General features: G+C 37.8%; 1 protein-coding gene across 7 annotated transcripts in view; it reads left to right on the forward strand.

The window, feature by feature from the left end:
- Positions 1–20,395, forward strand: part of RNF216 (ring finger protein 216) — a 180,761-nt gene that overhangs the window by 24,526 nt on the left and 135,840 nt on the right. For all 7 annotated transcript variants that reach the window (XM_036826032.1, XM_036826033.1, XM_036826034.1 and 4 more), the window contains exon 3: positions 7,396–7,529. In XM_036826032.1, coding sequence (XP_036681927.1) covers positions 7,396–7,529 — 134 coding nt within the window. The remainder of the gene's footprint in view (positions 1–7,395; positions 7,530–20,395) is intronic.

Consider the following 20,395-nt stretch of genomic DNA (forward strand, 5'->3'; position numbering starts at 1 on the left):
AAACAAACAATGATGAGCAACACAATAAATGAAATTTAAAATTCTCTAGAAGGAGTCAGTAGCAAAATAACTGAGGCAGAAGAACGAATAAGTGACCTGGAAGATAAAATAGTGGAAATAACTACTGCAGAGCAGAATAAAGAAAAAAGAATGAAAAGAACTGAGGACAGTCTCAGAGACCTCTGGGACAACATTAAACACACCAGCATTTGAATTATAGGGGTCCCAGAAAAGAGAAAAAGAAAGGGACTGAGAAAATATTTGAAGAGATTATAGTTGAAAACTTCCCTAATATGGGAAAGGAAAGAGTTAATCACATCCAGGAAGTGCAGAGAGTCCCATACAAGATAAATCCAAGGAGAAACACTCCAATACACATATTAATCAAACTATCAAAAATTAAATACAAAGAAAAAGTATTAAAAGCAGCAAGGGAAAAACAACAAATAATATACAAGGGAATCCCTTGTATGTTAACAGCTGATCCCCTTGTCAGGTTAACAGCTGATCTTTCAGCAGAAACTCTGCAAGCCAGAAGGGAGTGGCAGGACATATTTAAAGTGATGAAAGGGAAAAACCTACAACCAAGATTACCCAGCAAGGATCTCATTCAGATTCGATGGAGAAATTAAAACCTTTACAGACAAGCAAAAGCTAAGAGAATTCAGCACCACCAAACCAGCTGTACGATAAATGTTAAAGGAACTTCTCTAGGCAGGAAACACAAGAGAAGGAAAAGACCTACAATAACAAACCCAGAACAATCAAGGAAATGGTAATAAGAACATACATATCGATAATTACCTTAAATGTAAATGGATTAAATGCTCCAACCAAAAGACATAGACTGGCCGAATGGATACAAAAACAAGACCCGTATATATGCTGTCTACAAGAGACCCACTTCAGACCTAGGGACACATACAGACTGAAAGTGAGGGGATGGAAAAAGATATTCCATACAAATGGAAATCAAAAGAAAGCTGGAGTAGAAGTTCTCATATCAGACAAAATAGACTTTAAAGACTTACAAGAGACAAAGAAGGACACTACATAATGATCAAGGGATCAATCCAAGAAGGAAGATATAACAATTGTAAATATTTATGCACCCAACATAGGAGCACCTCAATACATAAGGCAAATACTAACAGCCATAAAAGGGGAAATCGACAGTAACACAATCATAGTAGGGGACTTTAACACCCCACTTTCACTAATGGACAGATCATCCAAATGAAAATAAATAAGAAAACACAAGCTTTAAATGACACATTAAACAAGATGGACTTAATTGATATTAATAGGACATTCCATCCAAAAACAACAGAATACACTTTCTTCTCAAGTGTTTATGGAACATTCTCCAGGATAGATCATATCTTGGGTCACAAATCAAGCCTTGGTAAATTTAAGAAAATTGATTTCGTATCAAGTATCTTTTCCGATCACAATGCTATGAGACTAGATATCAATTACAGGAAAAAAATCTGCAAAAAATACAAATACATGGAGGCTAAACAGTACACTACTTAATAACCAAGAGATCACTGAAGAAATCAAAGAGGAAATCAGAAAATACCTAGAAACAAATGACAATGAGAACACGGCGACCCAAAACCTATGGGATGCAGCAAAAGCAGTTCTAAGAGGGAAGCTTATAGCAATACGGTCCTACTTCAAGAAACAAGAAACATCTCAAATAAACAACCTAACCTTACACCTAAAGCAATTAGAGAAAGAAGAAGAAAAAAACCCCAAAGTTAGCAGAAGGAAAGAAATCATAAAGATCAGATCAGAAATAAATGAAAAAGAAATGAAGGAAACGGTAGCAAAGATCAATAAAACTAAAATCTGGTTCTTTGAGAAGATAAACAAAATTGATAAACCATTACCCAGACTCATCAAGCAAAAAAGGGAGAAGACTCAAATCAACAGCATTAGAAATGAAAAAGGAGAAGTACACTGACACTGCAGAAATACAAACGATCATGAGAGATTACTACAAGCAGCTATATGCCAATAAAATGGACAAACTGGAAGAACTGGACAAATTCTTAGAAAAGCACAATCTTCTGAGACTGAACCAGGAAGAGATAGAAAATATAAACAGACTAATCACAATCACTGAAATTGAGACTGTGATTAAAAATCTTCTAACAAACAAAAGCCCAGGACCAGATGGCTTCACAGGCGAATTCTATCAAACATTTAGAGAAGAGCTAACACCTATCCTTCTCAAACTCTTCCAAAATATAGCAGAGGGAGGAACACTCCCAAACTCATTCTAAGAGGCCACCATCACCCTGAAACCAAAACCAGACAAAGATGTCACAAAGAAAGAAAACTACAGGCCAATATCACTGATGAACATAGATGCAAAAATCCTCAACAAAATACTAGCAAACAATCCAGCAGCACATTAAAAGGATCATACACCATGGTCAAGTGGGGTTTATCCCAGGAATGCAAGGATTCTTCAATATATGCAAATCAATCAATGTGATACACCATATTAACAAATTGAAGGATAAAAACCATACGATCATCTCAATAGATGCAGAAAAAGCTTTCGACAAAATTCAACACCCATTTATGATAAAAACCCTCCAGAAAGTAAGCATAGAGGGAACTTACCTCAACATAATAAAGGCCATATATGACAGTCCCACAGCCAACATTGTTCTCAATGGTGAAAAACTGAAACCATTTCCACTAAGATCAGGAACAAAACAAGGTTACCCACTCTCACCACTGTTATTCAACATAGTTTTGGAAGTTTTAGCCACAGCAATCAGAGAAGAAAAAGAAATAAAAGGAATCCAAATCAGAAAAGAAGAAGTAAAGCTGTCACTGTTTGCAGATGACATGATACTATACATAGAGAATCCTAAAGATGCTACCAGAAAACTACTAGAGCTAATCAATGAATTTGGTAAAGTAGCAGGATACAAAATTAACGCACCGAAATTTCTTGCATTCCTATACACTAATGATGAAAAATCTGAAAGTGAAATTAAGGAAACACTCCCATTTACCATTGCAACCAAAAGAATAAAATACCTAGGAATAAACCTACCTAAGGAGACAAAAGACCTGTATGCAGAAAACTATAAGACATTGATGAAAGAAATTAAAGATGCTACAAACACATGGAGAGATATACCATGTTCTTGGATTGGAAGAAACAACATTGTGAAAATGACTATACTACCCAAAGCAATATACAGATTCAGTGCAATCTCTATCAAACTACCAGTGGCATTTTTCACAGAACTAGAACAAAAAATCTTAAAATTTGTATGGATACACAAAAGACCCCAAATAGCCAAAGCAATCTTGAGAAAGAAAAACAGAGCTGGAGGAATCAGGCTCCCTGACTTCAGACTATACTACAAAGCTGCAGTAATCAAGACAGTATGGTACTGGCACAAAAACAGAAATACAGATCAATGGAACAGGATAGAAAGCCCAGAGATAAACCCACACACATATGGTCACCTTATTTTTGATAAAGGAGGCAAGAATATACAGTGGAACAAAGACAGCCTCTTCAATAAGTGGTGCTGGGAAAACTGGACAGCTACATGTAAAAGAATGAAATTAGAACACTCCCTAACACCATGCACAAAAATAAACTCAAAATGGATTAAAGACCTAAATGTAAGGCCAGACACTATAAAGCTCTTAGAGGAAAACATAGGCAGAACACTCTATGACGTAAATCACAGCAAGATCCTTTTTGACCCACCTCTTAGAGAAATGGAAATAAAAACAAAAATAAACAAATGGGACCTAATGAAACTTAAAAGCTTTTGCAGAGCAAAGGAAACCATAAACAAGACGAAAAGACAACCCTCAGAATGGGAGAAAATATTTGCAAATGAAGCAACTGACAAAGGATTAATCTCCAAAATTTACAAGCGGCTTGTGCAGCTCAATATCAAAAAAACAAACAACCCAATCCAAAAATAGGCAGAAGACCTAAATAGACATTTCTCCAAAGAAGATATACAGATTGCCAACAAACACATGAGAGAATGCTCAACATCACTAATCATCAGAGAAATGCAAATCAAAACTACAATGAGGTGTCACTTCACACCAGTCAGAATGGCCATCCTCAAAAAATCCACAAACAATAAATGCTGGAGAGGGTGTGGAGAAAAGGGAACCCTCTTGCACTGTTGGTGGGAATGTAAAATGATACAGCCACTATGGAGAACAGTATGGAGGTTCCTTAAAAAACTAAAAAGAGAGCTACCATACGACCCAGCAATCCCACTACTGGGCATATACCCTGAGAAAACCATAATTCAAAAAGAGTCATGTACCACAATATTCATTGCAGCTCTATTTACAACAACCAGGACATGGAAGCAACTTAAGTGTCCGTTGACAGATGAATGGATAAAGAAGATGTGGCGCATATATACAATGTAATATTACTCAGCCATAAAAAGAAATGAAATTGAGTTATTTGTAGTGAGGTGGATGGACCTAGAGTCTGTCATACAGAGTGAAGTAAGTCAGAAAGAGAAAAACAATTACAGTATGCTAACACATATATATGCAATCTAAAAAAAAAATGGTTATGAAGAACCTAGGGGCAGGACAGGAATAAAGATGCAGATGTAGAGAATGGACTTGAGGACATGGGGAGAGGGAAGGGTAAGCTGGGACGAAGTGAGAGAGTGGCATGGACTAATATATACTACCAAATGTAAAATAGATAGCTAGTGGGAAGCAGCCGCATAGCACAGGGAGATCAGCTTGGTGCTTTGTGACCACCTAGAAGGGTGGGATGGGGAGGGTGGGAGGGAGGAGAGATGGGGATATATGTATATGTATAGCTGATTCACTTTGTTATAGGGCAGAAACTAACACACCATTGTAAAGCAATTATACTCCAATAAAGATGTTTTAAATAAATAAATAAGCAAACAAGCATATATTGAATGTTGCACCCAATGTGTTTACCAAAATTGACATTTTGAGCCACAAAACAAGTTTCAAGTTCCTGCACTGCTGGTGGGAGTGTAAATCGGCACAGACAATTTGGAAAGTTAGTTGGCATTGTCCACTAAAATTGAACATACGTTTTCCCTGTGGCTCAGCACTTCTCTAAGAATGTACCCAACTGAAATGAGTCTATCAAGATACATATACAAGAATGTTCATAACAGCATTATCGAAAACAGGCAAGACTGGAACCAACCCAAATGTCTGTCAACAGAAGAATAAGTAACTTATGATATATTCATATAGTAAATTACATACAGCAAAGAAAACTACATACTGTAACATGCAACAACACGGATATATCTCAGACATGTTATTTGCAAGGAAGCCAGAATCGAAAGAATGTGTTTTCAGGAACTAATGTGAATAGTCTAGGCTACTAATGTGCAAGAAATGTATTCACGAACCTTTGTGATGGTCATACGGGTATGGGCCTTTTGTGTTAATTCATAGCCTTTGCTCTGTTATACTTTAAAATTTTAAAGTATATTTTTAAAAGCTAATGTGTTTATATGTGGTATATTGGGGAGTATCTTGTCAACCATTGGGCTTCACTGTAAGGTGATAGGTTTAAAACCAGCTTTTTCACTGGGTGCCCCACGGTTGTTGTCTGTGTCTTTTTCTTGGGCCAGTTCTTCCAGAGAGGAATCTACAGTGTCTTGAATGTGGAATCTAAGACTGTTTGCCAGCATTCAGGGAGCCAAGCGGCAGAAGGCAGCCAGGGTCTTACTCATTATGGCTGTTCCAGTGACACCCCTTTCCTCTCTTGGCCTGGTGTCTAGTGACTCTCTGCCTCAGTGGCTCTCCAGAATGGACCTCCACAGTGTGGGTCTTCTGGAATGGCTGAGTGAGAAGCTTGGCAAATCTTCTCCCCAAAATCAACGGTAAAATTAGACAGAATTGTCTAAAATAACCATTTAAAGACTGGAAATGACCAAAGGCATACAGTAATTGAGGACAGTTATTCAGGGAAATCTACGATTCTGCAACATGAATTATGCCACGTCTGATTGGCCGCCCCTGCTGCAGGCTGTGGGTTTGAGCCTTATCCACTCTTCTAGAGCTCTTGCCATGTGTAAATCTGCTGTTTTCCAGAATTTTGTTTAAATCTCTTGCTGGCTATTATCTCCTTTTCTCTTCTTTGTGTACTTACGAGGTTATACTTTTTAAAAGTTCCTTTACTATCATTTTAGTAGGGTTTCAGCAGGTGATGGTGATAATCACTTGGATTCATTATGCAAGTTTAAGAGAAATCCTCTATAATGTACTTCCGCAGGCCCTCAGTTCAGTTGGTTGTTTCTGTGTAGGTAGCATTGGACTTAAAATCAGGCAACTTCACTGTGTGTCAAGTACTATAATAAACAAGCATTTTTGGTAATACAGCTATTTGAAGTAGGCAGTGTTGTTAGCCTTTCTTTAATGTTGAGGAAGTGGATGCCTAAAGAAGTAAATAATGGCATCGTATAGCTAGTACGTGGTAGAGCTGAGACTGGAATCCAGGCAGTCTGACCTTAGATCCCATGGATGTACCTGTTTTAAACTACTATCTTGGCATTACCACAGCCCTGTTACAGGAATGAAATGAGATAATTGGTTTTATATTGCTTTTCAAATTGTTAGGTAACAAAAATACATGAGGCATTAACCTTGAGAAAAATATTAGAATTTTAATGGAGGAATTATTAATTTGTGTTATCCAGTAATTCATATCAAACGTGCTTTGTCTTCAAATGAATAAAAGGACTTGGAGACCTTTAACAGAATTATTACATCTATCAATAGATGGTTAGTTTAACTCTAGTTATATTTAAAAGGAAACAGGAAAGTTAAAGTGCTTATTGTCATAGATGATAAATGGGTGTTTGACTAAAACACTGAAATATGTTTGCGTAAGTGATACTTAAGGTTTGTGTCTAAGGTGAGCAAATTTTAATATTTTAAATATTAAGTGAAAACTTTACTGTTTCTGAGTGAAAGTTTTTTCAGACCTATCAGTTTGAATAAAGCAGTGTTTTGTATTCCTTTGGAAGAATAGAGGTGAGATGGGAGGCCATGATTTCACTTTTAAGAAATGAGCAGTCAAGATTTTATCAACAGATTCCTCCAGTCTAGTATAAGAAAAAGTTGATAATCTTGAGCATAATAATTGTCAGGTTTTCTCTGGTGATTCCCAAAATGAATTATTGGCAAAGATCAGCATGGAAAAATGGCTTATTTTAATGCTTGGGTGCATGTGCTGCTTGAGGAGATAAGTTAACACTCCAATAGCTGTAAACTTGGCTTTAGGCTTGACCCTTTTCATGCCAAAGTTGAATTAAAGGACAATGTGATTATGCCCACCTCCTCCTAACAGTGTTCTCTGCCTACTTTTAGACTGGATCAGTCTCAGAGATGGACCCATCACCATATCTGACTCCTCTGATGAGGAAGGGGTTCCAATGCTGGTCACCCCAGCTTCTCAGCAGCATGATGAAGAGGACCTGGATGATGATGTCATCCTGGCGGAAGTGAGTTTTCTAAAACTTACCATGATGAGGCATATTGCAAGTTAATAATCTGATTCTTCAGCCACTCAGTAGTGGGTAGGGGCCTTGTAGAACAGCTGAGAGCACCTCTTGTGCTACACTTGTAGCACTACTTGTTTGCACTTGTTCTACATTTCTGAGAACAGCCTCTTTTATACCCTGCCTAATGTCCCCTTAGCTTAGAAGTCAGAAACCATATGTTTTGGTCTATTTCTGAACTTAACTTCTGCACTATTGCTTTGACTCTTTATGTACTAGTCCACAGTGTTGTAATTACTATGTCCTTATAATGTATCTTAATATCAGGTAGTGCCCATCTCCCCTTATTACTCTACATTTTTCAGACTCATCCAGGATATTTTGTGCTTATATTTTAATGCAAATTTTAAGATCAGCTTTTCTAATTTCAAAAGATAGGTAGATAGTTTGTTTAATTTAAAACATATTTTATTGTTATAGAACAATTTTTATAATATTGACCCTTTCTAACTAAGAACAAGTTTTGTCTTTCAGTCTAACCTTCTTTTATATTCCTCAGCCAGAGCATTTTGAATTTTTCTTACTATAGATCTTAAACATTTTTTTTAACATCTTTATTGAAGTATAATTGCTTCACAATGGTGTGTTAGTTTCTGCTTTATAACAAAGTGAATCAGCTACACATATACACACGTTCCCATATCTCCTCCCTCCCGCATCTTCCTCCCTCCCACCCTCCCCATCCCACCCCCCCAGGCGGTCACAAAGCACCGAGCTGATCTCCCTGTGCTATGTGGCTGCTTCCCACTAGCTATCTATTTTACATTTGGTAGTGTATATATGTCCGTGACACTCTCTCACCCTGTCACATCTCACCTCTCCCCCTCCCCATATCCTCAAGTCCATTCTTTAGTAGGTCTGTGTCTTTATTCCCATCTTGCCACTAGGTTCTTCATGACCTTTTTTTTTTTCCTTAGATTCCATATATATGTGTTAGCATACTGTATTTGTTTTTCTCTTTCTGACTTACTTCACTCTGTATGACAGACTCTAACTCCATCCACCTCATTACAAATACCTCCATTTCATTTCTTTTTATGGCGGAGTAATATTCCATTGTATATATGTGCCACATCTTCTTTATCCATTCATCCGATGATGGACACTTAGGTTGCTTCCATGTCCTGGCTATTGTAAATAGAGCTGCAATGAACATTTTGGTACATGACTCTTTTTGAATTATGGTTTTCTCAGGGTATATGCCCAGTAGTGGGATTGCTGGGTCGTATGGTAGTTCTATTTTTAGTTTTTTAAGGAACCTCCATACTGTTCTCCATAGTGGCTGTATCAATTTACATTCCCACCAACAGTGCAAGAGTGTTCCCTTTTCTCCACACCCTCTCCAGCATTTATTGTTTGTAGATTTTTTGATGATGGCCATTCTGACCAGTGTGAGATGATACCTCATTGTAGTTTTGAGTTGCATTTCTCTAATGATTAATGATGTTGAGCATTCTTTCATGTGTCTGTTGGCAATCTGTATATCTTCTTTGGAGAAATGTCTATTTAGGTCTTCTGCCCATTTTTGGATTGGGTTGTTTGTTTTTTTGTTATTGAGCTGCATGAGCTGCTTGTAAATCTTGGAGATTAATCCTTTGTCAGTTGCTTCATTTGCAAATATTTTCTCCCATTCTGAGGGTTGTCTTTTTGTCTTGTTTATGGTTTCCTTTGCTCTGCAAAAGCTTTTAAGTTTCATTAGGTCCCATTTGTTTATTTGTGTTTTTATTTCCATTTCTCTAGGAGGTGGGTCAAAAAGGATCTTGCTGTGATGTATGTCATAGAGTGTTCTGCCTATGTTTTCCTCTAAGAGTTTGATAGTGTCTGGCTTTACACTTAGGTCTTTAATCCATTTTGAGTTTATTTTTGTGTATGGTGTCAGGGAGTGTTCTAATTTCATACTTTTACATGTAGCTGTCCAGTTTTCCCAGCACCACTTATTGAAGAGGCTGTCTTTTCTCCACTGTATATGCTTGCCTCTTTTATCAAAGATAAGGTGACCATATGTGCGTGGGTTTATCTCTGGGCTTTCTATCCTGTTCCATTGATCTATATTTCTGTTTTTGTGCCAGTACCAAACTGTCTTGATTACTGTAGCTTTGTAATATAGTCTGAAGTCAGGGAGGCTGATTCCTCCAGCTCCATTTTTTGTTCTCAAGATTGCTTTGGCTATTCGGGGTCTTTTGTGTCTCCATACAAATTGTGAAATTTTTTGTTCTAGTTCTGTGAAAAATGCCAGTGGTAGTTTGATAGGGATTGCATTGAATCTGTAGATTGCTTTGGGTAGTAGAGTCATTTTCACAATGTTGATTCTTCCAACCCAAGAACATGGTATATCTCTCCATCTATTTGTATCATCTTTAATTTCTTTCATCAGTGTCCTATAATTTTCTGCATACAGGTCTTTTGTCTCCTTAGGTAGGTTTATTCCTAGGTATTTTATTCTTTTGGTTGCAATGGTAAATGGGAGTGTTTCCTTAATTTCACTTTCAGATTTTTCATCATTAGTGTATAGGAATGCAAGAAATTTTGGTGCGTTAATTTTGTATCCTGCTACTTTACCAAATTCATTGATTAGCTCTAGTAGTTTTCTGGTAGCATCTTTAGGATTCTCTATGTATAGTATCATGTCATCTGCAAACAGTGACAGCTTTACTTCTTCTTTTCTGATTTGGATTCCTTTTATTTCTTTTTCTTCTCTGATTGCTGTGGCTAAAACTTCCAAAACTATGTTGAATAACAGTGGTGAGAGTGGGTAACCTTGTTTTGTTCCTGATCTTAGTGGAAATGGTTTCAGTTTTTCACCATTGAGAACAATGTTGGCTGTGGGACTGTCATATATGGCCTTTATTATGTTGAGGTAAGTTCCCTCTATGCTTACTTTCTGGAGGGTTTTTATCATAAATGGGTGTTGAATTTTGTCGAAAGCTTTCTCTGCATCTATTGAGATGATCATATCGTTTTTCTCCTTCAATTTGTTAATATGATGTATCACGTTGATTGATTTGCGTATATTGAAGAATCCTTGCATTCCTGGAATAAACCCCACTTGATCATGGTGTATAATCCTTTTAATGTGCTGTTGGATTCTGTTTGCTAGTATTTTGTTGAGGATTTTTGCATCTATGTTCATCAGTGATATTGGCCTGTAGTTTTCTTTCTTTGTGACATCTTTGTCTGGTTTTGGTATCAGGGTGATGGTGGCCTCGTAGAATGAGTTTGGGAGTGTTCCTCCCTCTGCAATATTTTGGAAGAGTTTGAGAAGGATAGGTGTTAGCTCTTCTCTAAATGTTTGATAGAATTCGCCTGTGAAGCCATCTGGTCCTGGGCTTTTGTTTGTTGGAAGATTTTTAATCACAGTTTCAATTTCAGTGCTTGTGATTGGTCTGCTCATATTTTCTATTTCTTCCTGGTTCAGTCTCGGTAGGTTGTGCATTTCTAAGAATCTGTCCATTTCTTCCAGGTTGTCCATTTTATTGGCATAGAGTTGCTTGTAGTAATCTCTCATGATCGTTTGTATTTCTGCAGTGTCAGTGGTTACTTCTCCTTTTTCATTTCTGATTCTATTGATTTGAGTCTTCTCCCTTTTTCTCTTGATGAGTCTGGCTAATGGTTTATCAATTTTGTTTATCTTCTCGAAGAACCAGCTTTTAGTTTCATTGATTTTTGCTATCGTTTCCTTCATTTCTTTTTCATTTATTTCTGATCTGATCTTTATGATTTCTTTCCTTCTGCTAGCTTTGGGGTTTTTTTGCTCTTCTTTCTCTAATTGCTTTAGGTGCAAGGTTAGGTTGTTTATTCGAGATGTTTCCTGTTTCTTGAGGTAGGCTTGTATTGTTATAAACTTCCCTCTTAGAACTGCTTTTGCTGCATCCCATAGGTTTTGGGTCGTCGTGTCTCCATTGTCGTTTGTTTCTAGGTATTTTTTGATTTCCCCTTTGATTTCTTCAGTGATCACTTCGTTATTAAGTAGTGTATTGTGTAGCCTCCATGTGTTTGTATTTTTTACAGATCTTTTCCTGTAATTGATATCTAGTCTCATAGCGTTGTGGTCGGAAAAGATACTTGATACGATTTCAATTTTCTTAAATTTACCAAGGCTTGATTTGTGACCCAAGATATGATCTATCCTGGAGAATGTTCCATGAGCACTTGAGAAAAATGTGTATTCTGTTGTTTTTGGGTGGAATGTCCTATAAATATCAATTAAGTCCATCTTGTTTAATGTATCATTTAAAGCTTGTGTTTCTTTATTTATTTTCATTTTGGATGATCTGTCCATTAGTGAAAGTGGGGTGTTAAAGTCCCCTACTATGATTGTGTTGCTGTCGATTTCCCCTTTTATGGCTGTTAGTATTTGCCTTATGTATTGAGGTGCTCCTATGTTGGGTGCATAAATATTTACAATTGTTATACCTTCCTCTTGGATCGATCCCTTGATCATTATATAGTGTCCTTCTTTGTCTCTTGTAATAGTCTTTATTTTAAAGTCTATTTTGTCTGATATGAGAATTGCTACTCCAGCTTTCTTTTGATTTCCATTTGCATGGAATATCTTTTTCCATCCCCTCACTTTCAGTCTGTATGTGTCTCTAGGTCTGAAGTGGGTCTCTTGTAGACAGCATATATATGGGTCTTGTTTTTGTATCCATTCAGCCAGTCTGTGTCTTTTGGTGGGAGCATTTAATCCATTTACATTTAAGGTAATTATCGATATGTATGTTCCTATTCCCATTTTCTTAAATATTTTGGGTTTGTTATTATTGTAGGTGTTTTCCTTCTCTTGTGTTTCTTGCCTAGAGAAGTTCCTTTAGCATTTGTTGTAAAGCTGGTTTGGTGGTGCTGAACTCTCTCAGCTTTTGCTTGTCTCTAAAGGTTTTAATTTCTCCATCAAATCTGAATGAGATCCTTGCTGGGTAGAGTAATCTTGGTTGTAGGTTTTTCTCCTTCATCACTTTAAGTATATCCTGCCACTCCCTTCTGTCTTGCAGAGTTTCTGCTGAAAGATCAGCTGTTAACCTTATGGGGATTCCCTTGTGTGTTATTTGTTGTTTTTCCCTTGCTGTTTTTAATATGTTTTCTTTATATTTAATTTTTGATAGTTTGATTAATATGTGTCTTGGCGTGTTTCTCCTTGGATTTATCCTGTATGGGACTCTCTGTGCTTCCAGGACTTGATTAACTATTTCCTTTCCCATATTAGGGAAGTTTTCAACTATAATCTCTTCAAATATTTTCTCAGTCCCTTTCTTTTTCTCTTCTTCTTCTGGGACCCTTATAATTCGAATGTTGGTGCATTTAATGTTGTCCCAGAGGTCTCTGAGACTGTCCTCAGTTCTTTTCATTCTTTTTTCTTTATCCTGCTCTGTAGTAGTTATTTCCACCATTTTATCTTCCAGGTCACTTATCCTTTCGTCTGCCTCAGTTATTCTGCTATTGATCCCATCTAGAGTATTTTTAATTTCATTTATTGTGTTTTTCATCATTGCTTGGTTCCTCTTTAGTTCTTCTACATCCTTGTTAAATGTTTCTTGCATTTTGTCTATTCTATTTCCAAGATTTTGGATCATCTTTACTATCATTATTCTGAATTCTTTTTCAGGTAGACTGCCTATTTCCTCTTCATTTGTTAGGTCTGGTGTGTTTTGACCCTGCTCCTTCACCTGCTGTGTGTTTTTTTGTCTTCTCATTTTGCTGATCTTACTGTGTTTGGGGTCTCCTTTTCACCCTTTTCAGGCTGCAGGTTTGTAGTTCCCGTTGTTTTTGGTATCTGTCCCCAGTGGCTAAGGTTGGTTCAGTGGGTTTTGTAGGCTTCCTGGTGGAGGGAACTAGTGCCTGAGCTCTGGTGGATGAGGCTGGATCTTGTCTTTCTGGTGGGCACGTCCACGTCTGGTGGTGTATTTTGGGGTGTCTGTGGCCTTATTATGATTTTAGGCAGCCTCTCTGCTAATGGATGGGGCTGTGTTCCTGTCTTGCTAGTTGTTTGGCATAGGGTGTCCAGCACTGTAGCTTGCTGGTCGTTGAGTGAAGCTGGCTCTTGATGTTGAGATGGAGATCTCTGAGAGATTTTCGCCGTTTGGTATTACGTGGAGCTGGGAGGTCTCTTGTGGACCAGTGTCCTGAAGTTGGCTCTCCCACCTCAGAGGCACAGCCCTGATGCCTGGCTGGAGCACCAAGAGCCTTTCATCCACACGGCTCAGACAGCACTTTGTTTTCAACTTTGTCTCCCTTCACTTCCAGCTTTACTTTCTTCTTCAATGCAATCTTTATCTTTCTGCCAATAACATCCTTTATGCTATCAACTCCCTGGGCACCTCAGAGCTCTCCTCGGTCATGGTGGCCTTCTAGGTGCAGGGGTGCTGCAGGTCCAACTCTGATTTACAGCTCCCCACCCTACCCTGAACCCCTCAATTTCTCAGAGGCAGATGCAGCTTGCAAATGGGAATAGGCAAGAAAGTGTGGGCGGAGATAGAATTTTGCCGCGCCCCCCGCCCCACCAAAAAAAAAAAAAAAAAAGAGTTGCAAATCCGAGGTGGGTTTGCAGCTGCTGCTACATGACGCCTCCTTGCAGTTGCTGGCGGCGGAACGGAGACCCAGCAAGATTGGGAGCGGGCGCGGGGCGGCTGGGGCTCGCGGCTAGCGGCTCCCCGCGGCGCTGCTCCGGCTGCTGGCAGCTCCCGCCCGGTTCGATCTTAAACATTTTTAAGTTTGTTCCTGGTTATTTTATCTTTTCTCTTGCTTTTGTAAATGGCATCTTTTCTTCTGTGTACCTTTTTAACCTTTGTTTTTGTTAATTTAAAAGTCTGTTGGTTTTTATATTAATTTCATAACCAGTCAGTTGTTTTTATTGTCTGTAGTCATTTTTCAGTTGACCCAAGGAATGGTATCCGGTCCATCTGTAAATAATGATACTTACAGTTTCTTCCTTTCCAGTTTTTATACTTGTCTAATTATATTGTGATAAGTCCTCAAAATTTTTAAGTAATAGTGGTAATAGAAATAAGAAAAATAGCCACTAACATAAATGGGAATACTTTTAATATTTCTTCTTAAGTGTGATGATGACTTTTTGCTTGAGATACCGTTTTTAAATTATGTTAAGGAAGTAGCTATCTACTTTATTTCAAGTTTTTATTAATGAGTAAATGTAGAATTCTATCAAATTCAATCTCAGCATCTGTGGAGATTATTATGTGATTTTTTAAAAATCTGTTAATGTGGTAAATTATTTTGTCTCTGGACAGACTTTGCTTGGTAATGGTATTACAGTATGATGGTAATGTGCTGTTAGATTCTATTTGCTAAGATTTTATTTAGGGTTTTCTCCATAGATCTCACGAGTGAGATTGGCCCATAGGGGTGTGTGTGTGCCTGGGCTGTCCTTGACAAATTTTTTATAAACATCATTCTGACTTCATGAAGAGTCTAGAAGTTTTCTTTCTTTTTCTGTGCTCTGATAAAATATTTTAAATAATGTTGGAGTTACCTGTTCTTTAAAGATTTGGTAGAACTTACTCTAAAGGCATCTGGGCTATTTCTTTTCATGGAGGACGGTTCTTTGAAACTGTTTCAGCTTCTTTGGTGATTGACATGTCTAGATTTCTGTTGCTTTCAGTATCTGTTTTGGTCCCTGATATTTTTCTAGAAAATCATTTATTTCTTCAGCGTTTTTTAACGTATTTAATAGAGTTAAACAAAATAGCCTGTTCTTTCTACTTACTCTGAACCTATGGTTCCTCCATTTTCCTTTTCTATTTTAGTGTAGTTGGGTTTTTTTAGCCTTTTTTCTTGATTTGATGAGCTAACCATTATCTTCCCTCCTCCCTTCTTCTCTTCCACCCAGTCCTAAGAACTACTAACCACTTCTGACTCTATAGATTTGCCTATTCTAGACATTTTATATGAACAGAATCATATACTATTTGGTCCTTTGTGACCAACTTCTTTCATTTATCATAACGTTTTCAAGGTCATCTGTGATGTAGGATGAATCGGTACTTCACTCCTTTCTATTGCTGAATAATATTCCATTGTGTGGATATACCACATCTTGTTTAGCCTTTCATCAATTGATGGACATTTGAGTTGCTTCCACTTTTTTGTGATTATGAATAATGAATAATGCTGCTATGAACATTCATGTAGAAGTTTTTCTGTGGACGTATGTTTTCGTTTCTCTTGAGTATTGTCTTAGTCCATTTGGGCTGCTATAACAAAATACCACAGACTGGGTAGCTTACAACAGAAATTTATTGCTCACACTTCTGCAGGCTGGGAAGTTCAAGATCAAGACTCCAGCATGATCGTGTAAAGGTCCTCTTCCTGGTTCATAGCTGACACTTTCTCACTGTGTCCTCACATGGTGGAAGGAGCTAGGAATCTCCCTGGAGCCTCTTCTATAAAGGCACTAATCCCATTCATGAGGGTCCTACCCTCATGACCTAGCACCTCCCAAAGACTCCCCCTACTGCTGCCATTACCTTTGGTGATTAGGATTTCAACATATGAATTTGGAGGCAGAGGGAGTATAGACCATAGCAGGTATATACCTAGGAATGGAATTGCTGGATCACAAGGTGACTCTGTATTTTACTCTCCCAGACTGTTTTCCATAGTAGTAGCACCATTTTACATTCCTACCAGCAGTGTGAGTGTTCCAACTTCTCCATATTCTCACCAATAATTGCTGTCTATCTTTTTTATTATAGCCAACTTCATGGTTGTGAAGCAGTATCTCATTATGATTTTGATTTGCATTTCCCGATGGCTAATGATGTTGGCCTCTTTTCATGTGCTTATTGGCCATTTGTATATCTTTGGAGAAATGTCTATGCAGATCCTTTGCTGGTTTGTTTTTTTTGTTTTGTTTTGTTTTTTAATTTTATTTTTTGTTGCATTGGGTCTTCGTTGCTGTGCTCTGGCTTTCTCTACTTGCATCGTGCGGGGGCTACTCTTCGTTGCCGTGCGCGGGATTCTCATTGCGGTGGCTTCTCTTGTTGCGGAGCATGGGCTCTAGGCGTGCGGGCTTCAGTAGTTGTGGCACGTGGGCTCAGTAGTTGTGGCTCGCAGGCTTTAGAACGCAGGCTCAGTAGTTGTGACACATGGGCTTAGTTATTCTGTGGCATATGGGATTTTCCCGGACCAGAGCTCGAACCCCTGTCCCCTGCATTGGCTGGCGGATTCTTAAACACTGTGCCACCAGGGAAGTCCCCCTTTGCTCATTTTTGAAGTGTGTTGTCTTCTTATTATTGAATCTTTATATATTCTGAATACTGTACCTTATCAGATGTCTTGATTTGTGGATACTTTTTCTAGTTTTGTGAATTGTCTTTTTACTTTTTTGATAGTATCCTTTAAGCCCAAAAGTTTTAAACTTTGAAGTTCAGTTTATCTTTTTCCTTTGTCACTTGTTTTGGTATCATGTCTAATACTACATATGACCTATTTTATCCTTTTTTTTTTTTTGGCCACACCGTGTGGCATGCGGGATCTTAGTTCCCCGACTAGGGATCGAACCCGCGACTCCTACAGTGGAAGTGTGAAGTCCTAACCACTAGACCGCCAGGGAAGTCCCCCCATATGGTCTATTTTAAAGGCTAGTTCAGGCTTCCTCACATCATAGAGGCCTCAGCACTAATGTTTATTAGTGTTTTAAACTTTTTCTGAGGATTGTAAAGACTTTAAAACACTTTAACTCTATTTGTTCACCTCCCAACTTAAATACTGGGTTTTTTAATATATTTTAATTCTGTATACATTTTTTTAAATTTATTTTATTTATTTATTTTTGGCTGCATTGGGTCTTCGTTGCTGTGCGCTGGCTTTCTCTAGTTGCGGAGAGTGGGAGCTCCTCTTCGTTACAGTGCGTGGGCTTCTCGTTGCAGTGGCTTCTCTTGTTGCGGAGCACGGGCTCTAGAGTGCAGGCTCAGTAGTTGTGGCACACGGGCTCAGTAGTTGTGGCTCACGGGCTCTAGAGCGCAGGCTCAGAAGTTGTGGCGCACTGGCTTAGTTGCTCTGTGGCATGTGGGATCTTCCCGGACCAGGGCTCGAACCCGTGTCCCCTGCATTGGCAGGTGGATTCTTAACCACTGTGCCACCAGGGAAGCCCCTGTATACATTGTTTTAAACAATCAGTAATCACTTTACCTTCTCCAGATACTTATCTTTTTATGTTGGTCTTCATTCCTTTCTGCATCTCTGGCCTTAAAACAGAGATTATTTTTACTCTACCTAAAGAACACTCTTTAGGATTTTCTTTATAGTAAGTCCGATATTTTCATTGAGTATAGAATTCAAAGTGGCAGTTATTTTCTTTTAACACAAGGAAGATACTATTCCAGTATTTTTTGCTTCCATTTTTCTTTTTCTTTGATTTATTTATTTAATTGAAAGATAGTTGATTTACAATGTTGTGTTAATTACTGCTATACAGCAAAATGATTCAGTTATACATATATATATTTTTTATATTCTTTTCCATTATGGTTTATCATAGGATATTGATATAGTTCTCTGTGCTATTCAGTGGGACCTTGTTGTTTATCCATCTGGCTTCCATTTTTCTGTTGAAAAGTCAGTCAGTCTTATTTTTTCCTTTTGAAAGCAGTGTGTGCTGCTGCTTTAAATTTTTATCTTTGTATTTGATTTCTGCAGTCTTCCTATTGCTGTATCTAGGTCTCTGTTTGGATTTTTTTTTAATTATCCAGCTTAGATCTTCAGAAATGAAATCAAGCTGCTGTTCTGCTTGAATTTTGTATTTTATCTTCAGATATTGCTTCTTATCTCTCTCTTTTTCTAGAACTTTAGTTACATAGTTGGGTAAAACCTTTTCACTGTATTATATGTCTCCTATTCTCTTATCTAATTTTCAATCATTTTGTGTCTCTATGCATTATTCTGGCTATTTTCTTCTGACCTGTCTTTCCGTTCACTAATTTTTCTTTTCAACTGTGTTTATTTAAAATGCTGTGCACTGATCCATTGATTCCTGATCTCAGTTACTGTATTTTTACATTCTGGAATTTCCATTTGATAGTTTATTTTTTTTCTTTCTTTGTAACAGTTTCTAGTTCTCTGGTGAAACTTTCAATCTAGTCTTTTATTTCCTTAAACATGCTAAGCATGTTATTTTAGAATCCATGTCTGATAACTTCACTATTTGAAATCACTGTAGATTTGTTTCTGTTTATTACTTCTCTTGGTTTTGGTTTTCTATTATGTTGTATCAACTTCTTATATGCCTGGTTATTTTTTGTTGAGTAGTAGTATCACTATATATGAAAATTTTGAGGTTCTAGGTGATGTTATCTTTCTTCAAAGAAGGCCTATATTTGTTTCTCAAAGAAGGTTTGGGAGACCAGGAAACTCAGATCCAGGGATTTAAACTATTGAAACTAGGATTCAGCTTCTGGGAGGTCCAGCATATTTCCAGTTTACCCTAACTTCAGTGGTGTACCCTTCAAGGAATGACCCTAGAGCTTGAGATTTACCAGAACTCCTCCCCATGGTGAGTTCTGAATTCCGATTTTGTGCACTTAGCTCCTCAAAAAAGATACCAAAGGTTTTGTTCAATCTTCTCATTCTTCATCCAGGTCTGGGATTGGCAAATGCATCTGTAGAAGAAAAGTAGCTTATTTTGTTGGATTTCTTCCTCCTGAGGCCTTCCTGAGGCCTTCAAGTAGATGTTTTGGTTTTGCTTTGATATTTTGACCAGGGTTTCTGCTTTTACTCAGTAGAAGGGTTGATCTGAATGATCTAGCATGCCATTACTAGAATCAGAAATCCACTTTGCTGTCTTTGTCCATGTGCTTTATGAATCACAGTGGTCTAGTAACTCTTGATTGTATACAGGCGTGTCTCTTTTTACTGTGCTTTGCAGATATTGCTGTTTTTTTTTTTTTTAACAAATTGCAGGTTTGTAGCAACCTTGCATTGAGCAAGTCTTTTGGCACCATTTTTCCAATAGCATTTTAAAAAATTAAATATGTACATTTTTTTAACCATAATGCCATTGCACACTTAATAGACTATGGTATAGTGTAAACATAACTTTTCTATGCACTGGGAGACCAAAAACTTTATGAGACTTGCTTTATTGGGATACTCGCTTTATTGCAGTGGTCTGGAACCAAACCTGCAGTATCTCTGAGGTATGCCTGTAGTTGATTATATAGTTGGGTTTTGCCTAGTGGTTCTATTTAAAGAGACTTTTAAATTAAATAGGTGAATGATCTAATTTATATTTATTAATGTGACCATTATACTTTGTTTTTATTAGTTCTCTCATAGTGTTTAATATGCTTTATATTTTTATTGCTTTTAAAAATGATCTTTCACTATATTCCCTGCATTTTTTTTAATTTTTATTTATTTATTTATTTATTTATGGCTGTGTTGGGTCTTTGTTTCTGTGTGAGGGCTTTCTCTAGTTGCGGCAAGTGGGGGCCACTCTTCATCATGGTGCACGGGCCTCTCACTATCGTGGCCTCTCCCGTTGCGGAGCACAGGCTCCAGACGCGCAGGCTCAGCAATTGTGGCTCACGGGCTTAGTCGCTCCGCGGCATGTGGGATCTTCCCAGACCAGGGCTCGAACCCATGTCCCCTGCATTGGCAGGCAGATTCTCAACCACTGCGCCACCAGGGAAGCCCTTCCCTGCATTTTTGAGGTTTTATTTTATTTATATTGGGGGCATGTGTCCTTGCTGATAATTTGAAAGGTTTTTATCCTTAGGTTTTTTTGTTTGTTTTTAGTTCTTCTAGTACTTTTATACTTTCGACTGCTGTCCTTATGTATGTCCTTATATGTTGATTTA

Source organism: Balaenoptera musculus, chromosome 15 (assembly GCF_009873245.2).
Source record: "Balaenoptera musculus isolate JJ_BM4_2016_0621 chromosome 15, mBalMus1.pri.v3, whole genome shotgun sequence".
In the NCBI taxonomy this organism is placed as follows: Eukaryota; Metazoa; Chordata; class Mammalia; order Artiodactyla; family Balaenopteridae; genus Balaenoptera; species Balaenoptera musculus.